Below are 26,507 nucleotides of genomic sequence, written 5' to 3'. Positions count from 1 at the left end.
TTTCTTTGTTTCTTTTCTTTTTTTACTATGGTAAACTATGGGGCCCTGGAATTCTTCATTGTTGGGAAAGCCTTATCGTTACTGAAATGTTAATTGTAAGATTTGATACTAATACACTTTCTTAATGAAGAAGAAAGTGAAATAAATATGCAGATTTTAATTGTTACAAAGGAATAGTCATTCATTATAAGCAGTTAGTTTAGCCAACTGGCACACATAGTCAGATTACTAAGGTAATTCCTTGTTTCTTAAGAAAATAATTCAGTTGATGTGGCAGGACTTTTAGGGTTTGGGGAAATTTTTTTAATTTCTTTTTTTTTTTTCATAAAAGGCTCTGCCATCACATACTAGTAAAAGTTAAAATCTAGAGCTGCTGCTGAACAGGAGAGCTGGAGAATGGAAGTTGTACACATGAAACATGAGTGTCACTTGGAGGTGCTATAAGGGGTGACAGAATTAAGATAAAAAGAATAACAATTAAGATAATGAGAGCTTTAATTCTGTTACATGGTTAAAATAGCATGAATAAAAGACATTCATGAGGGATTTTTTTGCCTAGTTGTACTTGTGGGTAAGTCTATGAAAGTGGGATTTCCAAAGCATGCCTCCTTCATTTAAAGGGTCATTGGGGAGCACACCAACTTACATGTGAAGTGGTCTAAAATTTTAAAGACAAATTACAACAATTAACAAGAAGCATACTGTTACTCTGTTTCAAGCAGTGTTTGTATGTCAGAATTATCCACAATTTAACTTTTTTTTTAGAAATTAGGTAGATTTCAGTTTGCCACTGTCTTTGTTAGCAGTCTAGTCCTTCTGAAGAAATCCTTCAGAAAGTCTAATTCTGTATACTAAATGCATGTTAGTAGTAGAGTCTGTGGGAATTCAAATTGTTTTGACCTTCTCCTAGTGGCATCATTTTTTCCCCTCAAAAAACTCCACAACACATATATGTATTAAAGTCAGAATATAGTGAAACTTAGATTCTTTTTTCCACTGGTGTTTAGTATTAATTTTTGTCAGGTATAAAATAAAAAATGAGGTTCTAGAAACTACTGAAATTCTAAGCTTTTCTAAAGATTTTTATGTCTGGAAGGGTAGCTTGCATTTCATTTACTTATCCTGACTTAGAAGGGTTTTGAATGATGTCCATGTGCAAAAGAACTATGTGATACTCTCTTCATGGTTTTTACCTGGATATCTGTTTGGAATGTTGTGGCTTTTTTTTCCCCTCTCAATTCTATGAAGCAGAAAATTTAGCAATACTGACCTAAGCCAAAAGCTTGCAGATTGATGAGAAACACTTACCAAAAGATCATGCATGTGTCAGGTGGTTGCACTGGTTTCCAGTTCATGCAGGACATAAGCTTTTTAGAGAGTGAGAGGGAAAATACATCCTGGGTCTTACAAGAGTTTGCACGAGAGCTCCCGCTGCCCAGCAGGAAAACCTGCAGGAGCAGGTGACCCTGGGTTTGGGATGTGTAGTGTGAGATACATATGCAGGGAAGGGCTGGGGAAGCAGAAGGTTACATAGGGAGTGCATGCTGCTTGAGGAATGGAGCCAATGGACAGTGTGAAGATTCTCTTGCAAAGAGAGGAGGGATCTCAGTCCTGGTTTGGGATTTGTTCTGTGTGCATGTCCCAGAAACCTGGGAGCTGCTGCTTCTCCTGGAAGTGGTATTGCCTTCTGCTGTTCCTATAGTCAGTGTGATCTTTAAGGAAACTACGTTTGGAAACTCCCAGTATAAATTATTGCTTCAGGTGGGACTATGGCCTATCATACTTTAGTGCTTTGAACATTGACCATCTTGTGTTTTTAACTTTTGCAGATGGGCAGTTTCCTCTGTTATGACACGGCAGAACCAGATTCCAACAGAAGATGGTTCCAGAGTTACACTGGCTCTAATACCTTTATGGGACATGTGTAATCATACTAATGGATTGGTAAGGATTTATTCAGTGTTGGTGAAAGACTTTAGGGCTTAAGTATTACGCCTTTCAACTACTGTGGAACAGTTTAGTAACACTTTCCATTATGCTTCTTAACACAGGTATGTTATCTTCCCAAGAGACCCTAAAAAACTAATATGTGAAAGAAAGGTTTGTCGGTTTCTCAAATATCTTATGATAGCTTTTCAGGGAGAGCTTTCTACATCTAGAGAACACTTTACAAGTGATTGGATACTTGTGTAAAGTTATGTCTTATGTGCATATAATGTACTTTTAAAAGTTTTCATTTACATGAAACGTTTTGTCCAGACAAGTCTGAATAGTCTCCTGACATGGAGCTTTGTTTCTCATGGGCTGAAAAAGATGCACAGCACTGGACAGATTTGTTCTGAGAACAGAAAGCAGGCACTGATGGAGGTTGCCTCTTGTAGCTACCACTGGGGAAAGTGGTTAGAGATTTGCAACTAAGAAATACTGCCTGCTCTCCTAACCGTGCCCAAAGAGCCTTGTTATAGAGACAGCAACAACAAGAACAAAGCCTAGTTCAACAAAAACAGTACATCTGTTACTACATCAAAGAAACAAAATGCAAAAATACTACTTTAGGGCATATTAAACATTTAAAAGGTGACATATGTATATAGAAAGTCAGACCTGCTGACACTTTGGCTTACGTGCGCTCGTTCAGGGGATGATTTCTGATTTCATTAACAGAGTAGTTAATGCTGAGATGAGGAAATGGAAACCCAGAGAGGCTGGTTTATCAGTGTTACTTAGTCATACTCATGTATGCTTCAAAAGTCATACCCCCTACTTGTGTTTCCAGTAGATAATATTATTTATTGTCAGCACTGGATATGACCATACGATTCAAGTGATCTGATTCTTTTGTGGGAGGGTTGACTTGAGTGTTAGGACAGCAGTATGTGTTAGTGCTGTTGGTGTAACAAAAGTCTGTTTTAAATGAACAAACTGTAAAGCAAGTTGTTTTTCACTTGACATTTAGCTAATTTAGTGTTACTATGACTGTGTCAATTACAGCACGGTAGGCTAGGCTACGAAGTTGCAAGTGTTTGGGGTTTATTATTTATTTATTTTTCCTTATTTCAAGGTGATTACATGTTGTTCTTTAACAGTGATTCTTGCCCTTCCCTATTTGTTATGCAATCTCACAGCTTTGATTTAGCAATAAAGTTCATATGAGAGTCTTCAGTATAAAGAAAATTGCTTAAAATTCAGAAATGTGTATTTTTGTAATATAAGTCATAGCTGCAAGCGTCAGTACTTCCTGTACCCTTTTCCTGCTGGGCATCCCTTTCAGATGCTTTTGCAGAGACTTGTCTGTATTCATTAGACAACTCTTAATGAATGCCTTCAAAGTTGGGATTAGAGTAAAGAGGAAGAGAATCAAGGTTCTGTGAGGGAAAATTTAAGCAGCATATATTAAAAGAGCAGCTATTTATGTTGTTTTACTCATTCAAACTTCTATTTAAATTGATAAAGTAATTTTTATTTTTATTATGCTGTTTAGCAATGGGTTTGATATGGAGCCAACCTCTGGAGCCAAACCTCCTAATGCAGTAGTATATCAGGATTGGAAACACTTTTTTATGCTGAAGTATATCCTAAAGGGCAAAGGCAGCTGTGCTGAACTTAAATATTTTGTATATATGTAAAGGTTTTGGTCATTTATTTCATATTTCTACAGAAAGTAATTTAAATGGATATAAATTCAGGAAGGATAGAAAACTGTAATATTGGTAATGGGCTAAGAAAAGCTTCTATAAAGCTATTTCTATTGTGTGCTAGTTGCCTTGTACTATTAGAAATGGAGGGGGGTGACTGCTAAGGTAACTGTAAGCTGCCTGTACTGTAGTTTGTATTATTGTAGAGTGAGATCAGGGTGGGTTCTGCTCTAATCATAGCACAATTCCTTTAAAATACATGAAGGGAATTGTTACTCATTGCAGGAAAGTAAGAAACAAAAGATGGTATTGAATGCACCCCTGTCTAGTTTATTCCAAATGTAGTGCTAAAATACTTCTCAAGTCAGTCAGCTACCATATATATCCCTGTTCTTGCTTTATTCCACAGGACCCCTTTCCATGAGCTAGATAATAAAATGCTCTTTGGATTTTAACTGGAGCTAGGTCATCCAGCTTTTTCTTGCTTCTGACACTATTAATTAGATCAACCTGCCTTTAAAAACTATTTCAAAATGGTTGTCTTCATGCATTTCTCATTGTTATTCTTTAGTGGGATTGTATTTTGACAGTCAGAGGTTGATTACCAGTTCTGACAGAGCTTTGAATAAGCTACATTCTGCCTGTTGGGCTGGGTCCATCCTTAATCACTGACCAAGCAGACTATTGCATGCTTTATACACAACTTGAAATTCATGTATCAGTCTGCTTCAGAAATAAAACTGAAGGGATGCAATTTGTCAGCTATCATGTGGGAAGAGAAGTAAACACCCTGTTAATTCTCTTATGTGACTGCTATTAAAAGAAAGAGGAAATAGGAGTCTAGCACTCCATTATGCTTTATAGAAAAGTCTTTCAGAAGTGCTGCTCAGTTTTGTGTGTTGTTTTGGGTTTTTTTTTAAAGCAAAAATAAAAAATTAAAAGAAGGATCAGTACTCTAGTGAGGCATGCTTAAACTGACAGAATCCTCCTCTTAAAATACTGGAATTTCCCCAGTCTGTGAAAGCATCCTGTTCCACCAGATTTTCTAGGGATTGGTGTGGACTTTTCACATTCAGAACTATTTCATTGAGGGTACACACTAAGAAAATTTCAGGACAGGTCAAGAGTTCCTTTTTTTTGGATGAAAGGTACAATTTTTTAGAAGATGACTCTATTTGAACTAGGAAGGTAGATTTGTCATCCACTAGCATTCAGGGTAGGATAACCTTCTAAACCCAAGATCTTAATTAAAATTGTGTGGTCCAAATTAGAGAATGCAGAGGAATTTCTGTGTTCGAGTACTGCAGCCTGTGTTTCTCAGTAGGCTGTGTTGCATGGCTCCCGTGTTCTTTACTGATATCTACATGCCACAAACCTGTTAATAGACCTGCAGTGGTGGCATCTGCACAGGGAGGTTTCTGCAAGTGTCTACAGGGCCAGGCTGCCTGTTCTTGGGGCTGACATTTTGGATTTGCTCCATTTGAAAGCACTGTTTCAGCTGTTTTCAACAAATGCACATTTAATGATGCAAGCAGTGCAAAACTATTAATGTATAAGCCGTCAACCAAGCTTTTGAAATAATCTGAGGAATTCTGTCTTTGGACAAGCTGCATCCAAGATGGGAATCAGGGTATACTGCAACTCATGTCAGTCAGCTTACAAAAAAATATGTTTTCATTTTCAAAGGCTGAGAGAGAATCTTTGGCTTCTTTTAGGTTTTTCCTTAGGCCCAGAACATATTTTTCCATAAGTTACCTCTGTCAGTACTGAACTCAGACTACCTCCCATAAAAGCTGCTTTCTGATTTTTCAGCAGCTTATGTTCCATCCTGTGGCTGCATCTCTGGTAATACTATTCAAGAACATGCTGTTTGTCACTTGGTAAAAATATTACATTTTTAGGATAGCTTGTTAGTGTGACCCCGTTACAGTATAGTAATTGTTTTTGGGGAAGTACAGGTTTGTCAAGAGAGTTTATCGTCTTCCATTGCCTGCTACCATCACAAAAATCCTTTTAGCATTTTAAGAGTATTACTTAACTTTTAGATAAGGGGATTATTTTCAACTAAATTATAATTCTCTGAAGATTGTATCCCCTAAAGATCCATAGTTATCTAATCCTTTTTCATTGAGAAATCAAAAATGTGTTGGCAGTTGAAGGCTAAAGCACCGCATATAGAGCTGTCAGTGCTGTGCTCCCTTGGGCCTCATGGGAGTGACTGAAAGCTCCAGAACTTCATAACAAACTGCTGGCTTTAGCATGGCACTTTGTCTGTTGTCTGTGGAAGGTACTTTCCTCAGAGCCTTCTGTTCCCTTCAGGTAGGTTATTTCCTCTGTTAGATTTCTTTAATGTAAAAATTTTTTTAAAAAGAGATTGTTCAGGAATTGGAGAGCAATCACTATCAGCTATATTCTATTGTGCTGAGAAAGAAATGTATGCAATTCCTATTGTTAATGTTTATTTCCAATAGGAAAATTTGTCAGTGGTGGGAGAGAGAAATATAAAATGCTAAAGGTGCTTTTGTCACTCTTTTCCTGGATAGATCACTACAGGCTACAATTTAGAAGATGACCGGTGTGAATGTGTAGCACTTCAAGATTTCAAGGCTGGAGAACAGGTAGTGTGAAGAGTTATCTACATTATTGTTGTTTCATAAAGTTCTGTGGACACTTGGTGACTCGCTAGAAAATTTTAATAACAGTGGTGTGGATTAAACCCTGCTGCATTTGAATTTTATTATGCTGAGCTAATTTTGAATGAAAATGCTACCAAACTAAATACATGTACATTTTTCAGAATATTTTCTATCACTTGGTAGACCCCAACTGTAGGAGAGTTTTATTCCTCATATTTTAGATAACTAGTTGAAATATTTAATCATTGGTAAGTGTACATACACAGTCACCAAGTTTGGTATTCTGGAAGAGCTTAGTAAAAGGCTATACCCAAAGGACCAAAGATAAATATTTTTTAGTTATGTCTACAGTAGTAGATTGTAGAATCTTTTTTAGCAGTGGCGTTTGTTGGCTTATGTTTCTTGTTAGTCTTCATTCATATAAAAGAGGTGAAATACAGTACAGTTGCCAGTCATTTTAACCCATGCTGCTGTCATTGCAATGTTTAGTGGAAATGAGAAAGGCCCTAAGAACATACTCCCTCCCTTTCACACAGGCATGCATGCTTTTACTTCTTCATCCTGAGACTGCGGGAGAGTCTTGCAAAGATGCATGGAACAGTTCAGAATCCAGTATTTTGATCAGAACTGCTCAAAACCAAAACGGAGTGTCCAAACTAGTGATGCATTGAAGGCAGTGTTTCCAGGAGTGTAGGAATCCCCTGTGCTGTGTCAGCAGCCAGCCTAAACCCTCAAGTGGAGCAGCACTCCTTTACTGACTACTGCCTGTGGAAGTGCAGTCAGCATGGCTAGACAAAGCCTTTATCTAGGAAACATCCTGAAATGTTTTGTAACTCAGCCTCTGAGTTATTACTTTTACTGTATTATTTTGCCAGTCTTACAATTGATAATATTTTGATTTTAATTTTTCTTACGTATCGTTATCTTTTTTTAATGAAAAGGTGTCTGGAATTTTTTCTTTTTTGAGTACATCTTTCCAGAAGTGTATTTATCCTCATTGCTATGCTGGGGTTTACAGTGATTGTATATTTTTGCTCTCAGAATTTGTTATGGTAGTCAAATATTTTCTGTTTTTTCCAATAGTGGTGTGATGAGTTAAAAGGGGTCCACAGTTTTTCCAGAAGTGATCCAATTTATAATTTTCCACAGCTGGCAATGGATGTGTCATATAGCTGTTCTGGTTGCTCTCTCCATTTCAATTATAGAGGGTTCCTATATTTCAATTTTATTTTAGTAGTTTCACTTTGTCTACTATTTATCAGGATTTTTTAAAATTTCTGTGCAAACTTTAACTGTTAGTGACATCTTTAAAGCACTGTAATTATATAATGCTTCAGTCCTTTAATATACCATGCAGATGTTATTTCTTACAGTTTCAGCAGGAAGAGTGTATGATCCATGCTTTTACTACTAAAAAATGTGAGGCAGTGGAAGTCCACAGAGTCTGTCAAACACTGGCCTGAAATAAAGCAATTCTCATTCTGTTTAATTGGATTTTTTGTAGAGCAGTCTTGGGGTGTAAGAGCATACTGTGTAATGTACACATGATATGTGACTTTTAGTTTATGAGATCTATCACAGTAGTTTTAAAACTTGAGAGCGTGAGCACCTCTCTTCTTACTCACTGCCTTAATATATGTAGGCAGGTCACCTGTTCATCATGAGAGTGTGTTATAGTATGATGTTTACTATAATGCAATATCATACTTAAGCATTTAGCGCTTAGGATAAATAGTCCTAATATAAAATTGAAAACAAAGAAAGTAAATGGCATCATTGCTGTTACTGAGCCCTTTAGAGAGCACTGTGTCTTTCTCTGTCAGCTAGAGAGGAATGGAAGCTTGCAGGCATCCAGAGCACTGCTGTACACTGAGATTCTGAAGGGAATTCTGTAACTGCTGGAACTTTTTTTTCTGATTGACAATTCTGTTATCAAACACAAATGGGAAAATATCCTCTTGATGTGGGAGAATACAATTGCTACTCTGACCTCTAGTCCCATGCATTTCATACAGCCGAGCCCTGAATTAAATACATTCCGCAGGTTATATTTAGGAACTTCTTTTGAAATGTGAATTAAAGTAACTATATGCTTTATATAAAAGAGTTCAGAGTAAAACAAAAATAAATACTGGCTCAATACAGCTCAGATCTCTCTGTATGATGTACTGTAGTATATCCATATCTTAAGATAACATGAAAATGAAAGCAAAGTTGATCTATCAGCAGTATAGTTTTGAGTGGACATTTGGTTGGGAAAAATGACTCCAGAAACACAATTTCTTTTAATGGGCCTTCCTTGTCTCTATTTTTTTTAGCCTTTAAAAAGCCTTTGAAAGCTTATTTCCATATGCTGGTACTTTATGACAGTGTGAGAAACCAAAATGTTTTTATTTTAAAGTACAGAACAAGAATTTCTTCTCGCCTTTCAAAGTCTCTGTTACATGGATACATTTACATCTACCTCTAAAGTGTAGTTGCCACATTATATACAGCATTTGAGTCAATACCAGAAAACAAAGCATGTTTCTTCATATAACTAAATATACCTTGTACTCAGAATAGTAATTCTTTTGGAAAATAACTTTCAAATTATGTCAGTTTTTTGAGCTGATCTTAAGCTTTTTTCCTGTCCCTTCACTTCTCTTTTCATCCTTCTAGATTTACATTTTTTATGGCACTCGGTCAAACGCTGAATTTGTGATCCACAGTGGTTTTTTCTTTGATAATAATTCACATGACAGAGTGAAAATAAAGCTTGGCGTGAGTAAAAGTGACAGGCTGTATGCTATGAAGGCAGAGGTCTTAGCTCGTGCTGGTATCCCAACGTAAGTAAAACACAATGCCGTGGGTTTTTAAAAATATTTCCAAAGTATATAGTGTCCAGTAGAGCATATATGAAGCTCTTCTGTGATAGTTTTCTAGGTGTAATATTACTCCTGTTTGTATAGCAAATTAAAGTTATTGTAATAATATTTACAGAAGTTCTCTGAGCTATATTATCATCTAATTTGAACCATATATAAGGAAAAAAGCCTTTGCTTTAATAACCATTTGAACAAAAACAGAGCAAGGATTAATTTGAAGCAATCTGTGGGTTTTCTTTCTTTCCTATCCCTTGCAGACATACTACAATGCTCAGTATGTGAATCACAGCATTTTCCTTTAGTCTTTTCAGTCCAGAGGGTACTATTAGGAGCAGCAGACATGAAACATTGCATTTTCATGAATTTATTATGAAAGCTGTATAAAATAATTTTAAGTGTAAAATTGTACAAAAGATAATTGTTCTTTTCAGATACAGGTTAGGGAAACTTTTCAGTTTGAGCTAATATTACCTAAGTCTTTTAAAGTTACTTTTGTAGCAGCGCACTTTTATGTTGAAATAAGTTCAAAGATACAACAACTGAACTTGCATTTACTGTTGATTGTTTCTTTTATTAGTTCAAGTGTTTTTGCCTTGCACTCCACTGAGCCTGCAATCTCTGCCCAGCTCTTGGCTTTCCTTCGAGTGTTTTGTATGAGTGAAGGTAGGATGTTTTATGAAGATAACCTAATTTATGATTGTCTTGTTGTGGGGATTTTTGATTGGTTTTCTTGTTAATGCAGGAATGTGATAGACATTTTATATAAACATTAAGATAGAAGATCAGAAAAGTTGAGGAATTTAAGTTAAAAAGGAATCTGTAAGCTACTGAGAGCCCGAATCTTTGGCCATGTCATCTGAGGGAATATTTCAGTAACTCTGAGAGCATGAGATGATGCAATTTTTTATTTCTTTTAATCTCCCAGACTCTTGTGAATGAGTGAGCTTTGGAGTTTGATCTGTAGTTCTTAGGTTTCAAAATAGTTTGCAGAACAAGATCATGTAAGACCTAGGGGTTTACATGCTTAAAATCACAGCATTTTAGCTGTCACTGTGGAATCATTTAAGTATGAAATTGGAATATTCTGTACTGTATACAGAGGAAATATGGAAGAGACATTTCAAAGTGTTTTCATTATTTTGGTAATTGGTAATCTAAAACAAAGTTCTGTATTTGCAGACTGTCTTTCTAGTGTTTCTCTTCTGTTACTTTTTTTTTGTGGGGCAAAATACCTGTGCATTTAATAAATATTCACCTTATTTGTGCACGTGAAACTTCTCATTAAATGTTCATAATAGCTCCTTGCTGGTTAGATGCAGTTTTGAAGGTTATGGATGTGACAGTTTGTCATGACAGTGAGAGAATTCCCTTGCAGTTAGGAATACTGTGCAGACGATGTGGATTTTTTGTGCCAGTAGGAACACTGAAGTAGTTGAGTTTTTGCATGTGGTCTATTTGCTTTCTTTAATAAAAACAGTGTAACTTAGTGTCATGCCTTCACTTCCTCCTGTCATCCATCTTTTAGCACTTACTAAGAAATTAGAACATACCAGAATAGTTCAGTTGGAGTGGACCTACAACTACCATCTATTCCAACTGCTTGATACTTCTGGGAAGTGAATTCAAGGGAAGAAAATTTTAGGATGCTGATGAGGGAGTTAATTTTGGCTTGGAGAGGAAAATAGAGCTAGTGAATGTTTTAGTTGCACATATCTGGTATATGATTGTGCTCAGTTTATTTATGTCTTAAATACTGTTCAAGAAAACTTTTTTGAGAAACCACATGGAAGCTCTTAGTGAAATTTGTAATAACTGCTTTGCCGTAGTCAAATTTATTAATTAAAAGTTTAACAAAAAAAAATTACATAAGGAGCTGATTAAATGCTTTCTGCTCTGTTTCTACTCAAACTCTGAGTTTTGATGGATGTCTTTTCTGACCACCTGTAGGAAGTTTCTGCTACTGAAAAAGATTACCAAAACAAGAGGAAAAATAATTCCACTGCTATTTTCACACTCTCTGGCCTATTCCTTTTTTCTCAAAAAGTTCACTGAACTCTTTAACAATTTACTCCCTTTTGTTTATGAATGATTTTACAAAACAGATTGTTTTTCACCATCACAGATTTATGCTGTGTATGAGAGGCTGTGATATCTAAAGTATCTTTATTTCCAAGTGGAGAGAAGGCCCATTTTCTGCTGACCTCAAGACTTCCAGTTGTCTCTTTCAGGCAAATCCTAGAAATAAGCAGCATATCTGATAATTCTTATTTGAGGAGAGGGTTATTTTTTGTTAGCTGTTCAAAGATGTACGATTGAAAATAAATCTTTCTGCAGTTTGTCAACTGACAAAGTGAATGATGAGATTGTTTTTTAACAGATTGGTTTTATACTTATTGCAGAAGAGCTGAAGGAGCACTTGATAGGTGAGCATGCGATTGACAAAATCTTCACTCTGGGGAACACTGAATTTCCTGTTAGCTGGGACAATGAAGTTAAACTTTGGACATTCCTGGAAGCCAGAGCATCCCTTCTTTTGAAAACCTATAAAACAACTGTGGAGGTAATATTATCATTATGTGTAATTTAAATGTCTGAATTCTTCTGTGTGTTGTGATGGTAGCAAAAGATACTTTGTCCTCCATCTTGTCTTTGCAAACTTTAATCTGAATGTTAGTACATAATTCATTCTGTACTTTTTAAGTGCAGAAACAGTTCTGCATTGTCTAAGGAAAATCAAATAAGATTGCAAAAAAGAAAATTTTGTTAATGTAATTTTGTTAATGTATTTTTCCTTTGATTCTCCAAGTAGAGACTGCCTGCTTTTTTCTCTGCAAATAAAATGGGGAATCAGTTTCAACTTGTTGTCTATTAGTTGCATTCTCCAGACTGTAAAGAAATGTGCTCCTATTGCAAATGTATAAGTGAACCTACATGCTGCATATATTTGTGAAATAACCTGACTTTGCTTGTCATGCAGACTGATTTATGTGCAGAAATGCTGGGCTTTTTTATGATTTCATGACAAATTTCACTGGGACTCCTTGCAGACACCCTCATGTCCATTTGGCTCAGCCTGGAGAGCCTGGTGTCACTTCTTGCTCTCAGAAAGAGGAAAGATGTGAGGGGCTGTTTTATAGTGTTGGGTGTTACTAACAGCCTTGCTTTTTCTTTTCTGACAGGTTGATAAGTCCTTCCTGGAGACTCATGACCTCACTCCACATGCGATCATGGCCATCAAATTGCGCTTAGGTGAAAAAGAGATCCTGGAGAAGGCAGTGAAGAGCGCAGCTGCCAGCAGAGAGTATTATACCAAACAAATAGCAGATGGAGCTCCGCTTCCGAAGTACGAAGAGAACAATATTGCCTTGTTGGAGAACACTGTGGCAGACTCTAAACTCCCTATTGTCTTGAGAAACCTAGAAGATGTGGAAGAGCAAGGGGACTTAAAGATTGATGAAGCCATTGATGCTGAAGTCACAGAGAATGGGTTTGTAAATGGTGAAAACTCTTTATTTAATGGGACCAAATCAGAAAGTGAAAATCTTAGTAAAGAGAAAAGCAACAGAGGGACTGAAGATGCCAAAGAATCTTCTTCAGAAAGTACTGATGAGGTTAAAGAATAGTCCTAAAATTTTACTTTCTTGTGAAACTAAACTAGCTGAAGTTTATGAAGAGTGCATTTATGTTGGTGTGTTTCTTTGTTAACATTTCTCTTTCTGCAGAGAAAAATGGTTTTGCTGCTTTATATAAAAATGAATTTTTAAGTTATTTAATAAGATTTAGCATCCCTTTTCAATTAAGATTGCCATCTTGCTTTCAGGCAAAAACTGGGGAAAGAGGTGCCTTTGGAAGATTTTGCAGCCCTTTGTTGAACCAAATGTATTTTCTTCCTGAGGAAGAATTAAGCTCTTCTATCTGCTGTGCGTTTGTTGTTCTGTCACTCTGACTACCGAAATTAAAAGCTTGCTCTGCCTCCTGCCAAGAAAAGCAGAAGGCAGGACTGACTCGGTATTCAGCATGAAGGTAGGGGAGCAGTACAGCAGAAAACTGAATGAGAGGATAAGAAACTTGGGAGACTGGAAGAAAACCTGTTTAAAATCAGGTGTGCCAGTCCAGAAAAAGGTAAGGTGGCAACCTTATGATTGGTAGTTTTAAATGTCAATGAGAATCCAAATTGTATACACTTAAAGTGATCTCTGAAGATTTCAGTTTACTGTCTTTTGTTTACTGTATAAAATATCTTTCTTCTTCAGTCAGAGTTAGGCTGCTACAATACAACGTTCACGAACTTTTAAAGGCTGACTACTTTTTATTTCCAGGCAGTAGTTTTTATTTACAAGATTGGCAGAGCTACTGGAGATTTTGAAAGCAGATAGGCCAAGCCACAGCTTTAAACTGATCAAAGTGAGGTTGCTTCCCAGCTTTTTCAGGTTTTCACAACTAGCTAGAGATTTTCAAAGCTACACTTTTGACTAAATCATTATTAAAAGGAAAATATTATTAATATTCCTGTCTGCTACTCCTTCATTTCTGTGTTGTTGAATGTAACATTGAATGTCACATGGTTACCTGATCTTACTCAACTTTGTCTTTTGGTTAAGATATTAATTGATCCTGCTTCGTCAAAGGAAGTGGCAAGCAGGCTTATGTATTCTTGGCCCAAGTCCAGACCACAGCCAAGTCTGCAGTACTTTTTGCCATTTCGATTGTGTCTTCATCTGATGCACATTTCTTGGGGTACCTCCACAAGTTAAGCAGGTCTACTGTCACCAGCAGTTTTGGTCACTCTCATAGTACGTGTTTTAACTTCTAGGTGGAAACAATACAATCCTAGCACTGTGCAATATCAGAGTAAGGGTAATTCCATGGCTTGACCTTGAAATTACCGGGGTATTAGGAGGAGGACAGGATATTTTTATTTTGTGGATCAATTGAGAGGAGTATAAAGTGATTTAATTCTGTTCTCAATATTAAGGACTTTGTCTTTTACTTTTGTATCCTTAAGTTCAGGATAATGGATAGAATGGAAAGCTTGGACAGTTGTTTAAAGCTCAGTAGAGGTTGCAAACTGCTCATATAAGATCAGTTGCAGTAAAATGTCTTTTGGCACATTCATAGTTTTATTAGACTTTGCTTCTTTTATACTGCAACCTGGAAAATGTGGTTTTGCATCAATCTTTGGTGCAATACACATTTAAGTAGTGACTTTCAGGTTGTTGTAGAATTCTGGTGTTCAGCTAGTATCAGTGTGGGGAAAATAGAAAAAATAGTTTTTTAAAGAAAATTTCACTAAGAATGGCACGTTGCCATTGCACCTTGGATATTGCTTCATCACTAACAAGATGCTGGACCAGTATTTTTGTAACTATATGCTGCCTTTGGTAGAATGTTATGAATTGTTGTCTTGACTATTTAAATGTCATACAAGAGTCATTACATTTTGGGTTTTATTAGGACCAATACTCCATTTCTGTTTCTGCCACTTACATTGCACAACATTGTACTAGATACTATGATGCAATTCTGAAACTAGCCTTCCCTGAAAATTATAACTGTAATTCAGAATTTAAATGCTTGGATTCAATCTGATACACTGTATTTTGTTCCAGTGTTTGCTAATATCTATGGCTTAGCAAAGCCTGTGGTCACCACAGGACAGAATGTGTGGGTTTTCTTGAATAAAATATAGTTCTACCATGTCTTCACTAGTGAGTGTATTATACAAACAAAACCTCTACCTGCTACTGACTGCTGTATCTTTTGGGGTCTGTGGGGAGAGGAATATCTGTCCAGATGTACAGAAAAAGATCAAAGGACAAATAGCTGGGGGAAAAAAAAAAAGGGATTCTAGTAAAAGAAAGGGAAAGTGTTCTATTGAGTGCATGGTCAAATTCTTACTCTTCATCTGTTAGTGTTATTTAGAAAAATATGTTACACACAATAAAAATAGTGAGTAATCTAATTTTGTAATTTGCATTTTTCCTCTGTGCATGTAATAGTCCCTTCAGAAGCACTAACCTAAAACTTAAGCTTTTGAAAACTGAGGTGGAAACAAAAAAAATTGGCACTGATGAGCCCTTATTACCATCTGTCATGAAAACAGACCTTTCAAAGCATTTTAAAGTTAACTTTCTTCATAATGTTTGGTTAAGAGGCTGTTCACACTAATCCCAGGCTAAATGCCAAATCTTGCTTCTGTTTAGCTATCTAAAGTATTCCTGTAAGAAAGACATCACTTGCATTTCTCGGACTATTCTCCAAAAGCAAAACAGGGGAAAAAAAGCCTTTTGAATTTTACATGAACCTACCTACTGATGAATCATTTCCCTAACAACCTGTAACTAGTTTGGGTCTGTGCCATGAGGTGATGTCCATATTTCCTTGTTGATAAAGTCAAATATACAAAATTGAGCAACAACCACCAGCCTGAGAAATGTTTTTAAAGTGTAAATGCAACAGTAGCTTAAGTGCTGTCATGAGTGAAGGAGAAATGAGAGCCTTCTGACTGGGGAGGGTGAGATGGTTTTTGTTCTTGGCTAGAATAAGTATTCTTTGCCTCATACATCATTATAAGGTGATATGTACAGAAAATCTGTGCAACTCAACAGTAACTGCCTTCTTAAGGCTGATTTGCCTTTAGAGAGGAATGATCATCATGGAGTTATGAAACTCACATGATTCAAAAGTATTCTGGGAGATTTAGGTTACAAAATCTTCTCTAGTTCACGTTTAAAAACAGTATTTAGTATCTACTGCTGTCCCTTCTATCTCCCTTGTTTTATAGAAAGGCATGTGAAGTAATTATGAAACATCATTTGAAGTATTTCAATCAGACAAGCAAAAGGTGCTCCCAAAATCTGTTCCTCTTTCCTGATTTTATGGACTGAAAGTCAGTCCAGCTATTGCTTGTACTCTGTTCCAAACAGGAGTCTTCAGTAAAAACATTGCCCTACCAAATTTATCTGATGAAGCAATACCCATCCCTCTTCCTCTAGAAGATTTTTAACTGATCCTTGTTGAAGTCAGATATGACCACATGATTTTCACGTAATTACCATCTATATTTAATATTCTGTCGTGTTTCCTTCTTTGCATGCACTGCATGCTGTGCAAAGTACAGCACATAAATTGGTGACTCACGGTTAGAAGAGCTTTCTTAGCATTTTGTGGGTTCTATGTCTATTTCCTAACAAATGCCACAAGTTTGGAAACCATGTGGAGGATTTTTCAGTTAAAATTTAAAAAAAAAAAAAACCCTCAGTCCATAATTAAGAAAAAAGAAAACCACAAATGGTCCTGGTTTCTGGAGCTGGTGTCATTTTTAATCTTGGAAGATTAAGTTAGATCGGAGCTGGGCAAGTGAACAACAGTTAAGTTTGTCTGGGAGGCAGGGGTTGCTGTTATGAAGGATAGGAGGTTCAGGAATTATTTCAGTGAGTGTTCAAAATCATCTCCAATTAGTTCTGTAATTGCTGTGAAATTTTAGAATTAGTCTAGGGCTTCACCATCCCTAGGAACAGGTGAACACAAAGGGATCACAACCATTTGTAATGTGTTGAACTGGCAGCAAAGAGCAGATGTAAGTGGCTGCTGCCTTGTCGGTGCAGTGCTGGGGTAACCTCAGGGAGCCTGGGTTGGAGTCACAGTTGTCCATTAACTGCTCCTCTGCCACTGTGGGACACCTGCTCAGTACTAGGGATTAAGGAAATGCTTTACAAATCCAGCATGGAAGGACTGGATAAAGCCACAGAGAGCCGTATGGGGATAGGAGAAAGTGTTGTATTCAGGTTGGTCACCTGAAACAATGTGTCTAGAGTTAGGGACCTGCATCCACATGATTTTTTTTTGTCTATTTGTCTAGCAGTATTTTATTATTTAGTGTTGATCAAGCACAGAAGAAGCTTTTGAACCTGAGTCTTCTGTCTTCCCAATCTGGAGAAACCAGACAATCATTTTCCGATTAAATTCAATTTAGACATGGCAAAATAGCTGATCACATCTTGTGCCTTTGAGCACCTTGATGTGAATTGGAGTGAAACAGATCTGTAGCCCTTTGAGACTTGACCTTGCTTTTTCAGAAAGGTGCTTAAAATCTGCATGAGTATAGGGAATAGAATCTTGCACATGTGAGTAATGTTGATTTCCTAACTGAATCACCATTACTTAAGCACAGATTCAAATGCCAGCAGAACTAGATAATTGAACTTAAACAGTGGTATTTTATTTAAGTTTACTGTTTTTAAAAATGGGCCAACTTGCCAGCCCTGAACACACAAATCATTTGTCCTTTGAATAGGATTAACAGGGGCAAAAAGCAAGTTTCCTTGTAACATCCCATGCATGGCAAACACCAAGAGTAGCTTCATTCCAGCTTGCAGCCTTGTTTCACTTACACACGTTACTGACCAGATACCCTCTTGCTTTGTGTTCATCTGGGGCAACCTACCTGGTCCCTAGATGCATTTCTATCCATGGAGAAGTGTGGGCTGTCCTCTTGGCCAATTCATCAGTGTTTGACATGGTGCTGTGGGAGTCAGTAGATTTCACATTGTACTGCTACCTTGGACCCGTGCAAATGGAGTATTTCTTTCTTTCTTTTAACTTTCTTTTTGCAAATGCTGTTTGATTTAAATATGCTGTGGTTTGTTGTGTTCACAGAAGTTGCCTGTTCCTCCTATGTAAGGCTGAAATTTGGAAACTGTGTAGGTGTCCTTCATCCAGCAACTGCTTTGTGATATGGGTTAAGGGAAATTCCATTCCCTTTGCTTTATTCCACACTGGTTCACCGCTGTCAGTAATGTTAATACCTCAGCCAAGGCTCCTAATTTCAGCACTAGTAAGTGGGCTTGTATACAGATTTGTGGTCCAAAGGTATGAATAATGTGCCTTAAAACTGAATCTCCACGCTGAAGCAGGCATGCACAAACAGCCTCCTATGAACTGCAAAGGAATTTTTAGATTGCCTTGAATATCTGCAAGTCCCACTGCCTTGCAGCAATTAATTCAAGTGATTGGATGCTAGGAATGGTTTATTATAATTGCACACAGGTAGTAATTTATTAGGGTGGCTGTTTCTTTTGGCATATGTCAAGAAGGTCAGAGTTTAGGCTTTTTTGGACATTAACCTAGTCTTCTGAAACTCTGAAGTTCCACTTTTTGGTCATTAATTTTGTACATGCTGAGATTGTGACAATTAACCCACTTAATAAAGGTCAAGTTTCAATTTTTTCCAATTTCTGGAACACTTAACTTTATTCCTTCTTGAAAATGGGCAGATACAGAATGATAAATAGTTATTAAATGAGAGCGAAGATGTAGTTCTGCTGTCAAGATACTATTGAATGGTTAGTAACAAAAGGACCAGAACTGCTATGGATTTGAAATAAAAGGAGTAGCATAGATCAGACTACAGGTAAATTAAATAGAAAAGTTGCATCACAGTAAGTTGTTTAAAGTAATTTTCACCTATGTCCCTGTTAACTTACTCTACCTAAGGTTCTGAATTAGGCAAATCCGATATTTGTCCCTTTAATTTTTTTTTACGTACAAATGTGATTTTTCCCACAGCTGTACAGCAGCATCAAACCACAGCTGAAAGGCATAAACAAGCAAAGTGAGCAAGGAAATGGTGGTGGTGTTTTCAGATGACCAAAACCTAGTTATACTGCATTCCTTAATAATACCTGGATTTAACGAGCCACAAGTTAGGTAAAAATAAACCCTTGTTTCTGTTTTTTTGAAATCTCTGAAAAGTATCTGCCAAAAAGCATATTTATTAATTTAAATTGTATCATTTATTGAAGTGTCTGCAGATGAATCAGAAGTAGTCATTTGTTGTTATGTTTGAAAACCTGTTTTGCACATTCATTTTTGAAGTTTTTAGGTATTGACTAAGTGAGTCCTTTTGGAATATTACAGCAGCAGTTTATAGGTCGGTGCTGAACACTTCAATGCAGGAATGACACACAAATCTTTCAAATGATAAGAAGCTGTGGAATGAAAATAATAGTGTTTCCTGTATAATTTTTTCATTAAGTAGTACAAGTACTGCTACCCAAACCTAAGAAATGGTGGTATAATTTTCACAAATTCTCAGTCCTGTGCTGCTGAACAGGCTCACTTCAAGTACAGGGGTACAAACTGTCCAGCACTATTAACATGTGCACCGAGGTAATTGCACAACATTCATATTCAAATATCATCACTCAGGATTAGATGAAATTATTTCCCCCTGGAAAAAACGTGTGGCTTTTGAGTTTAAAATGCAACACAGTTTGGCATGATGTGGCTTATTTTTCACAGGAGAGATCTAGCTGTTGCTTTAAGAACTCTTGCCTCGTCTCCAGAGGTTTTTACGCACGCACGCACACTCTTGAGGTACTCCCTGCCCTTTCTCCCTTTGAGAGGAGTTATTAACCTGTGCTAATGCTGGCTAAACGCTCACTAGCTGGTAGCAATACTTGTGGGACAGATGATTTAGAGCCACTTGATTCAAAATATTCTCAGCTAAATCTAAGTAATCATTTCAAGTGATCAAATATCATCTGCTGCGAGAAGCAAATACACAGCACAATGATAGTTACCGAGCTTACTCTCAGCAAAGCATATTAATCTTCTCTTTGGATTTTACTTTTGGGAGTAGTAATATCCTCTGACAGAAAAATTCAGTTATCTTAAGCTGAGTTTCAAGAAGCAGCAGCATTTTTCCTCAGAAAAATGAGGTTCAACAGGTAGAATTTCAGCCTAAAATGATGTGCAGTCTTGAGGTGGACCTCATGCCTTTGCATCAGGAGAAATTAGCTAGTATTTTCTTTCTCTTTATTAAGAAAGCTATTTTTGTCATCCATATTGGGCAACTGTATAAAAATAGGCAAGTTTTGTATCTTGGCAGGATTAAATGAGAAGTAATGTGTGTTTTTTTTTGATATCCTTGAATATCAAAGCAAGACAAGCCTATTTAGGAAGTAGAATTTTATTGCTTAACATATATTTGCATCCCGCAGTGAAGACATTCACTTTCATGGCACGTTTTCTCCCAATGGTTTCTAAATGCCTTGCAGCACTCACAAAGCTGAATTTTTGCAGTATTTTTCTGAGATGAAGAAGCATTATTATGTTTTCTGGCATGAAGAAGGGGCTGCAAGAGGGTGGCAGAGCCTGAATCTGTAGTTGTGGTCACAAGACATGGTTACATTTTTAAGTTCATCTGAAATAGTTTTGTGAACAAACTACAAGATTGTTTCTAGAAAGAGGAAAAGAGATGGGCCTGGTACTTGTTTAGAACAAATGTTTACTAAAAAAAGCACTTCCTCTTTAGGAATAGAAGATCATTAAGCACTGGGATTTTGTCTCCCTAGCTATGGATTGAGGGGAGAAAGTATTGCTGTAACAGCAGTGCTAAGCCTCTTCCAAGGACAGACTGGGATCCACTGGGTGTAATTGTACCTGCTCTGATCTGGCATCTTCCCTGAGCTTGGTCAGTGGTGGCAAATGCAAATAAAGTGTTAACTTGGAAAACACTGAGAAACATCCCATTTCCAAGAAGGTGTAAAGAGTCAAATACAGACAATGAAGTCAAGGTGGAACTTCTATATGAGAAAGCCTTTAATGACTCTTTAAGGTAATGAGTAGTTGTGATACAGATATATGAAGTAAGAAAAGATGTTTAGGGAAAGGCATAGCTGGTTTACTGACAAAAATGTTCTCTCATGGGTGTGTTAGTCTAAACTGCACAAATCTGCAGGAAAGGGTGAGATTTAGCATATCTTCCTCATGTACAAAACTGAAAACATTTGATCTGTCAAAACATCCTATTTTGATGTTTCAAGGCTGATTTATTAATGAAAAAACCCATGATCTCCGCATTTCCCTACATGTTGTGTAAGCATTTCATAGGTTACTTGAGTGTCAGGTGTTAAGAATTTGTTGGTCATCTTCAAATCTGGCAAAATTATGGAAAGCTCAGAGATTGCTGAGTCCCATTAAAATCACCAGGCAGGTAGTGCCCTGCTTTAGGGACAGACCTGCTTCATGTGCTCTTATGTTGCCAATAGAAAATCCATGTGGAGACAGCCCTAATCACAGTTCATGGTCAGTCATGAGAGTCAGAAGAAATCTATGCCTTGTTCATAAAAGCAACTTAAATTTAAAACCTCTGCTATGGGTTTGAAATTACCTTTTAAGACTATAAGCTTGTATGATTCTATGACTTCAACCCTTTTCTTTGAAATGTTGAAGTCAAAGATTTGAAGAGACCTTAATAGCTTTTTGTCCTCTGCTACAAATGGTCAAGAATTAATTTTGTTGCAAATTGAAGAACAAACTTGAAGCTGAATTTGAAAGTTGCTGTTTGGTCCAGCTGCTGTCCCATTCATCCTCCTTTACATAGGAGGACCAAAGGGACTCTGAAAGGCAGAGAGCCCCTGACTGACCCAATGAAACATAGTTGACCACTGGCACTTCATGCTATGGCAAACAAAACAAGAAACCCACCACTCAGGAGGAGTCTGAAAAGACTAAGCATTGGTCTCAGTGCTTCAGATTTCTGTTAAATGAAATAGACTAAGATGACAATTAGCCCTCAGTCCTAAGATTACAAGCATATTTAGATTGAGGGGGGAAGGTAGAAACTTATTCCATGGGCAAATGATTACGTGGTTGTCTAAGGAGCAAGATTTTTGCATTGCTTTTGATGCTTTTTCTATGCATGACAGAATGAAAGTTCAGTGGTCTGGGCTGGATTTCCTACATTCCTCAAAAGACCAGTCAGACCAAGTCTTTGATAACAGACTCATCAGTTTGGCAATATGGAGCTTGAGGAAATGTGCATAAGTTTCCCTCCTATTTTATTTTATTTGACAACCTTTTCTTGAAGATCAGAGAATACTTACAATTTTTATAGAACTCCTAAATCATTTAGCTTACCACATATGCTTATAAATGCTTTTTGTAGTCTGTTCAGTTTTTTCATATGCTGGGTTTATGTCAGGTAAACTGGAATAAATGCAGGCTCCTGACTCCTACCTGATTATTAATATCCCCATGAACACTTGCTGGCAAACTGAGTTAACTCTCTATGATTTGAAGTAGCCACTAAATAAAATCCACTTACTTTTCAGCTTTTGGATCTTTTTGATCTAGTTTCAAGTCAAATGTAAGTGATATATCAGCCTTGGTAGAGGTTGATATGGCTGTCTGTCATCTTCAGCCTTCTTGGGCTCCTAGAGAGTACAGCTGCTTTGGTCAGCTGGAATTTGGCTATAGGATCTCATCAGTTAAAAAATGAAGGAGGACATGCCTGGAGCAGGTGCCACCAAGATGTTTGAAAGGTTGCTAGGAAATAATACAGACAGAACAATAGTAATGAGTCAGTTAAAACCTCAAACATAGAAATGTTAAACCTAATAAGCCTAAAAATCTGAAGTGTGTCAATTTTCCTGGTTTTTTTAAACATCCTTCGTATTTGCAAGATCTCTAAAGACACCCATGCCCTTTCTGGTAATGGGATAAATACGGTGCTTACTGGAATGAGATCTCATTTTGTTCCGTTTCAAACCAAGCAAGTGTGCTGTAGAGATCATGGAAGTCTGTAAAGGGATTTGCCTCCAAAGCTAACGAGCCAGCCATGGAACAAAGGGAGAATAACCCTAGTTTGAAGTCAGCAGTTACCAAAATGCAGTGTGTTGGCGCTCTGAGTGTCAGTTTTCCCTTTTGTGAAGCATGCTGCAGCATTCTGGAGCAAGTGCCTCATGCTGTGGTGCAGGATCTCTACCTTTGCTCCTCCTTTTTCTCTATTAATTGACATTCAGAGAAAATGGACAGCATGGACAGTCTTTGCTGCATCATTTTCCATAGCTGTATACAAGCATTTTCAAATGTTGTGCTGTATCTATCTGGTTCAGATGGGTCACAGGAGAACATTATTTCATTAGTAAATGCAAGAACTGCAGAAGGACTTGGTGTTAGCTAAATATCAGGCCAGAACCTTGGACTTGGGCTCCAGATTATCCACTGAGCCCACAGCAGGGAGCAGCGGACCAACTGTGTCTCCAGAAGTGCCTCACTTCAGACATGACCCAGCCAGGCTCACACAGGGTATGTGCATCCCCAATTTCAGCACAAATACTGTCACCCTTTGTTAGAAAAAAGGACCTGGCCATTCCCTGTGCTCTCTGAGGGATCTGGGAAAAAAAAACAAAAAAGCCCAGCAAAACATAACACCCTAATTCACAAAATGTTCTGTTGTGTTTCTGCCTGAATCTCATCAGGCACTAGCTGGTGCCACTTTCAGAGCACTATTTCTTAATTCTCTCTTCTTCACTTCATACTTATCTCACTTTAGAGAGTGTGAAATTTTTCAGTTCATTATGTTCTGAACTGTTATTTAATTGAAGCCCCTAATGTTCAGTCAGTACACACTGCACACAGTCATTTAAAATATTCCAGCAGTGCACATTTTTTATAAGTGGTTCAATTGGAAGTGATCAACGTTTGAGACTTCCAGCCTATAAAGGCTTCTGCTGTGGAAATGTGAAGTGCTACTCTCAATAATTTCAAACTGCTTCCTAAGCAGGCCTTCTGTTCCGACTCCCTTAAACTGCAGCATAATTTCTCAGCACGGTTTATGCCCAGAACCTTCATTTAATGGCTCGCACAGAAAGGAGCAAGTTGCAGGATTTGATGGAGACCACTAGCTGTGGAGCGTGGTGGGAAGCCCTGCGCTCTGAACAGAGAGGCTGGGTGGGAGATTTTTGTTTCACTCACCCCATCTTGTCCAGAACTGCTGGAACAGAGTGACTGCCCCCACTGCCCTTTTTTCTGTATGGTGTGTGCCATACTTGCAGCTTTGTCCTCAGCTCCATGGAACCTGGTGTGACTGAGCACAAAGACTCTCTAAATGGATTTTTTCCAGTAGCACGCTCTGAAACTCCAATGTTGTAAGGCAGACAGCACCTAGAAGAAACTAGAATGAACCATGGCATCGAGAAGGGCAGATCACAGCCAGCTGCAGTCTCACTGCCCCAGAGTGAAGCTGTGGGGCAAGGAAGGTACTGCCCAAGGATAACGTGCAGTTGTGCAGCTCCTTAAAGTTTTCTCTGCCTATATTTCGGACATGGCTGCTGCCTGTGACAACACAGACTGCGAGCTCACTTTTCTTCCCTTTTCCACAACCTGTGTGTTGATGATAAAAGGCATTGTGCTGGGGATGGTTGTCTTCAGTCTTCCCAAGCCTGATTCTGTGAAGCAAAGGAAAGGCTTTGCTTGTGAGAGACAAAATGAAGCTCAGCACCTTCCTGCTCCTGCTGCTCAGAGCAAATGATAAACAGGGGTCGCCAGCTGTCTGCTATGGTGGGACCGGCTAGTGGCAGTGGTAGAGGAAGAGTCTCCACTACTTTACATTGTTCAAATTTAAGGCTGAAGAGGAGTCAGAGATTCCAGTTTTATTGAAAATGCTTGGTAATCTCTAGTAATGACCCAGTCTAACTAAAGAACAAGCACTTGTTAAAGGTCATTTTCCAAGTGCTGTCATCTTCTACTCTAATTAATATCAGCCATGTATGATGTTGGCAGTGGCTTCAAATATTTTAGCATGGGAAGACTGGACTTCCAGTGACATTTTTAATGAAAAAATATAAATCATCTCTCATGAATGCCACAATCAAGGTATTCATTAGCTAACCCTGGACTGCAGAGGAAGACCTACAGAAACAAGCTGTGAATCTTTGATAATATTGTAGGAGTGAGAAGTCTTCCAGACAACCCAGTAAGCTGCTATCAGCTAGGGACATGTCTAAAGAGGTAGCCAAAAAGACCATGAAAAAGACAAATTAAGCACGAGGAGGCAGGGTCTACACTACTGATACTTAATGAAAATTAGAATAAGTAGCTCAGGGACCTGCAGATTTAGGAAACTCTTTCCTTGAAGATCCTGATCCTTTAAAAAGACTGATGAAAGCCCTGAAGCATGAGCAGATACTATTATATCCTTTCCAGAATGCACTAGGAATAACCACACCGACTCTAGATTTATACCTTGAGGTAGGAAGAGTTCACTAGAACACTGACCCTGAATCCTGTTACCTGGTATAAGTCTGTAATGTGAATTTGTCCAAGACAAAGGCATCTGATGTTAATACAAAGGGGAAAATGGTGATTCTGTTGCTATTCTTGGCAGCTTGTTTCAATATTTGATGACTCTCACTTTCAAAAACAAAATTTTCCTATTGCTTCAGGTCTTAATGGTAGATTTTGTACTGCTTTGTTTTGTTGGATGCAAAAGCGCTCTCTCTAGTCCCTGGAAATTTCCCTCTGTGAATATACTTGTATGGAATACTCAAGTTTACCTCCCAGCTTCTTCTTTTGATGAGAGAGGCACAGAAGGCCTCTTGCTGTAAGTTTCTTCCAGCCTGAAATTCATTTTAGGGTCTCCCCTCTGTGTTCCTCTAATTTTTCAGTACTCCTCAAAGATTCCTCCACTGGAGTATATGTGGTTGCTCATAACACCAAGGCTGTTTATGGTGGTATTTCTGTCTTTGATTGCCATTTTGCCTGGTCAAATATCAAAGTTCTTTAGTACTCCTTTTTGTCTTAATGTTCCTTGGCACCCCCACTGAGTTCCATGCTTATAGTTTCAATCACTACTGTTGATGATACAGTTTCCACAGTTCACAGGTGGAGCCTGTATTCTGGTTTCTAGACATCTGGCTTTGAGTTCAGGTGCATTAAAAAGTTCTCAGGTTTCACGATCCCATTTAACAAGTATTTTGGACAAGAATGTAAGAGCTTCATGATTGCCTTAACTTATAGTGCCTGCAATTGTTATGTCTTCTTCAATTCTTTTTTCTTTTAAAATGAATTTTCTTATTTTCGTAAGTCCAGTGTTGCTTTTTTCTAAAATGTTCTTAAGTTCATGTTCTGCATGCCCTGTTTGTACAAGAAATTCTATAGTCAAGTTTAATGTCTCCTGGAATATTTTTACTTACACAGATAAAAATAGGGACATGTTCTCCAGTACATTTTCTTGGAACAGAGATTGCTAAACTCCACACTTTTCACATTTAGTCATAATTTCAGAAAAACAACAGTACATAACTCCTTGCAAAGTTTGTGAAGTTCAGATCCAAATTCAGTTTTCCCAATAGTGGGTTGAATCAAAAATTGTCTCTCCAGGTACTTTCTCTTTTTGCTGTACAGGACAAGAACTGCACAGAATGAGTGTTTGTGGCTCTTGTTAAATGTCTTCATGCTCAGGAGGTAGTTTGTACAGCCATTCAGTAAAGAAAAACAGGCATCATCTGCATTAGGCATTTCTTGAGGTAGGCATCTCCTAAGAATGGTCTGAAAGAAATGCCTCTGCTCAGGCCACTGAT

The 26,507-nt window shown here is 37.6% G+C and overlaps 1 protein-coding gene across 2 annotated transcripts in view; it reads left to right on the top strand.

The window, feature by feature from the left end:
- The window catches only part of SETD3 (SET domain containing 3, actin N3(tau)-histidine methyltransferase), a 62,365-nt gene extending 47,530 nt beyond the window's left edge, over positions 1-14,835 (top strand). The window contains exons 8-13 of one of the 2 annotated variants that reach the window (XM_069018225.1): positions 1,830-1,944; positions 6,179-6,253; positions 8,933-9,099; positions 9,716-9,801; positions 11,538-11,698; positions 12,318-14,835. In XM_069018225.1, coding sequence (XP_068874326.1) covers positions 1,830-1,944; positions 6,179-6,253; positions 8,933-9,099; positions 9,716-9,801; positions 11,538-11,698; positions 12,318-12,761 — 1,048 coding nt within the window. In that variant the 3' untranslated portion in view covers positions 12,762-14,835. The other variant, XM_069018227.1, reaches the window with a different exon arrangement.
- Positions 14,836-26,507: the final 11,672 nt, after the last annotated feature.

The sequence above is a fragment of the Aphelocoma coerulescens genome, chromosome 5 (genome assembly GCF_041296385.1).
Source record: "Aphelocoma coerulescens isolate FSJ_1873_10779 chromosome 5, UR_Acoe_1.0, whole genome shotgun sequence".
In the NCBI taxonomy this organism is placed as follows: domain Eukaryota; kingdom Metazoa; phylum Chordata; class Aves; order Passeriformes; family Corvidae; genus Aphelocoma; species Aphelocoma coerulescens.
This window is presented reverse-complemented; position numbering and strand designations above follow the sequence as displayed.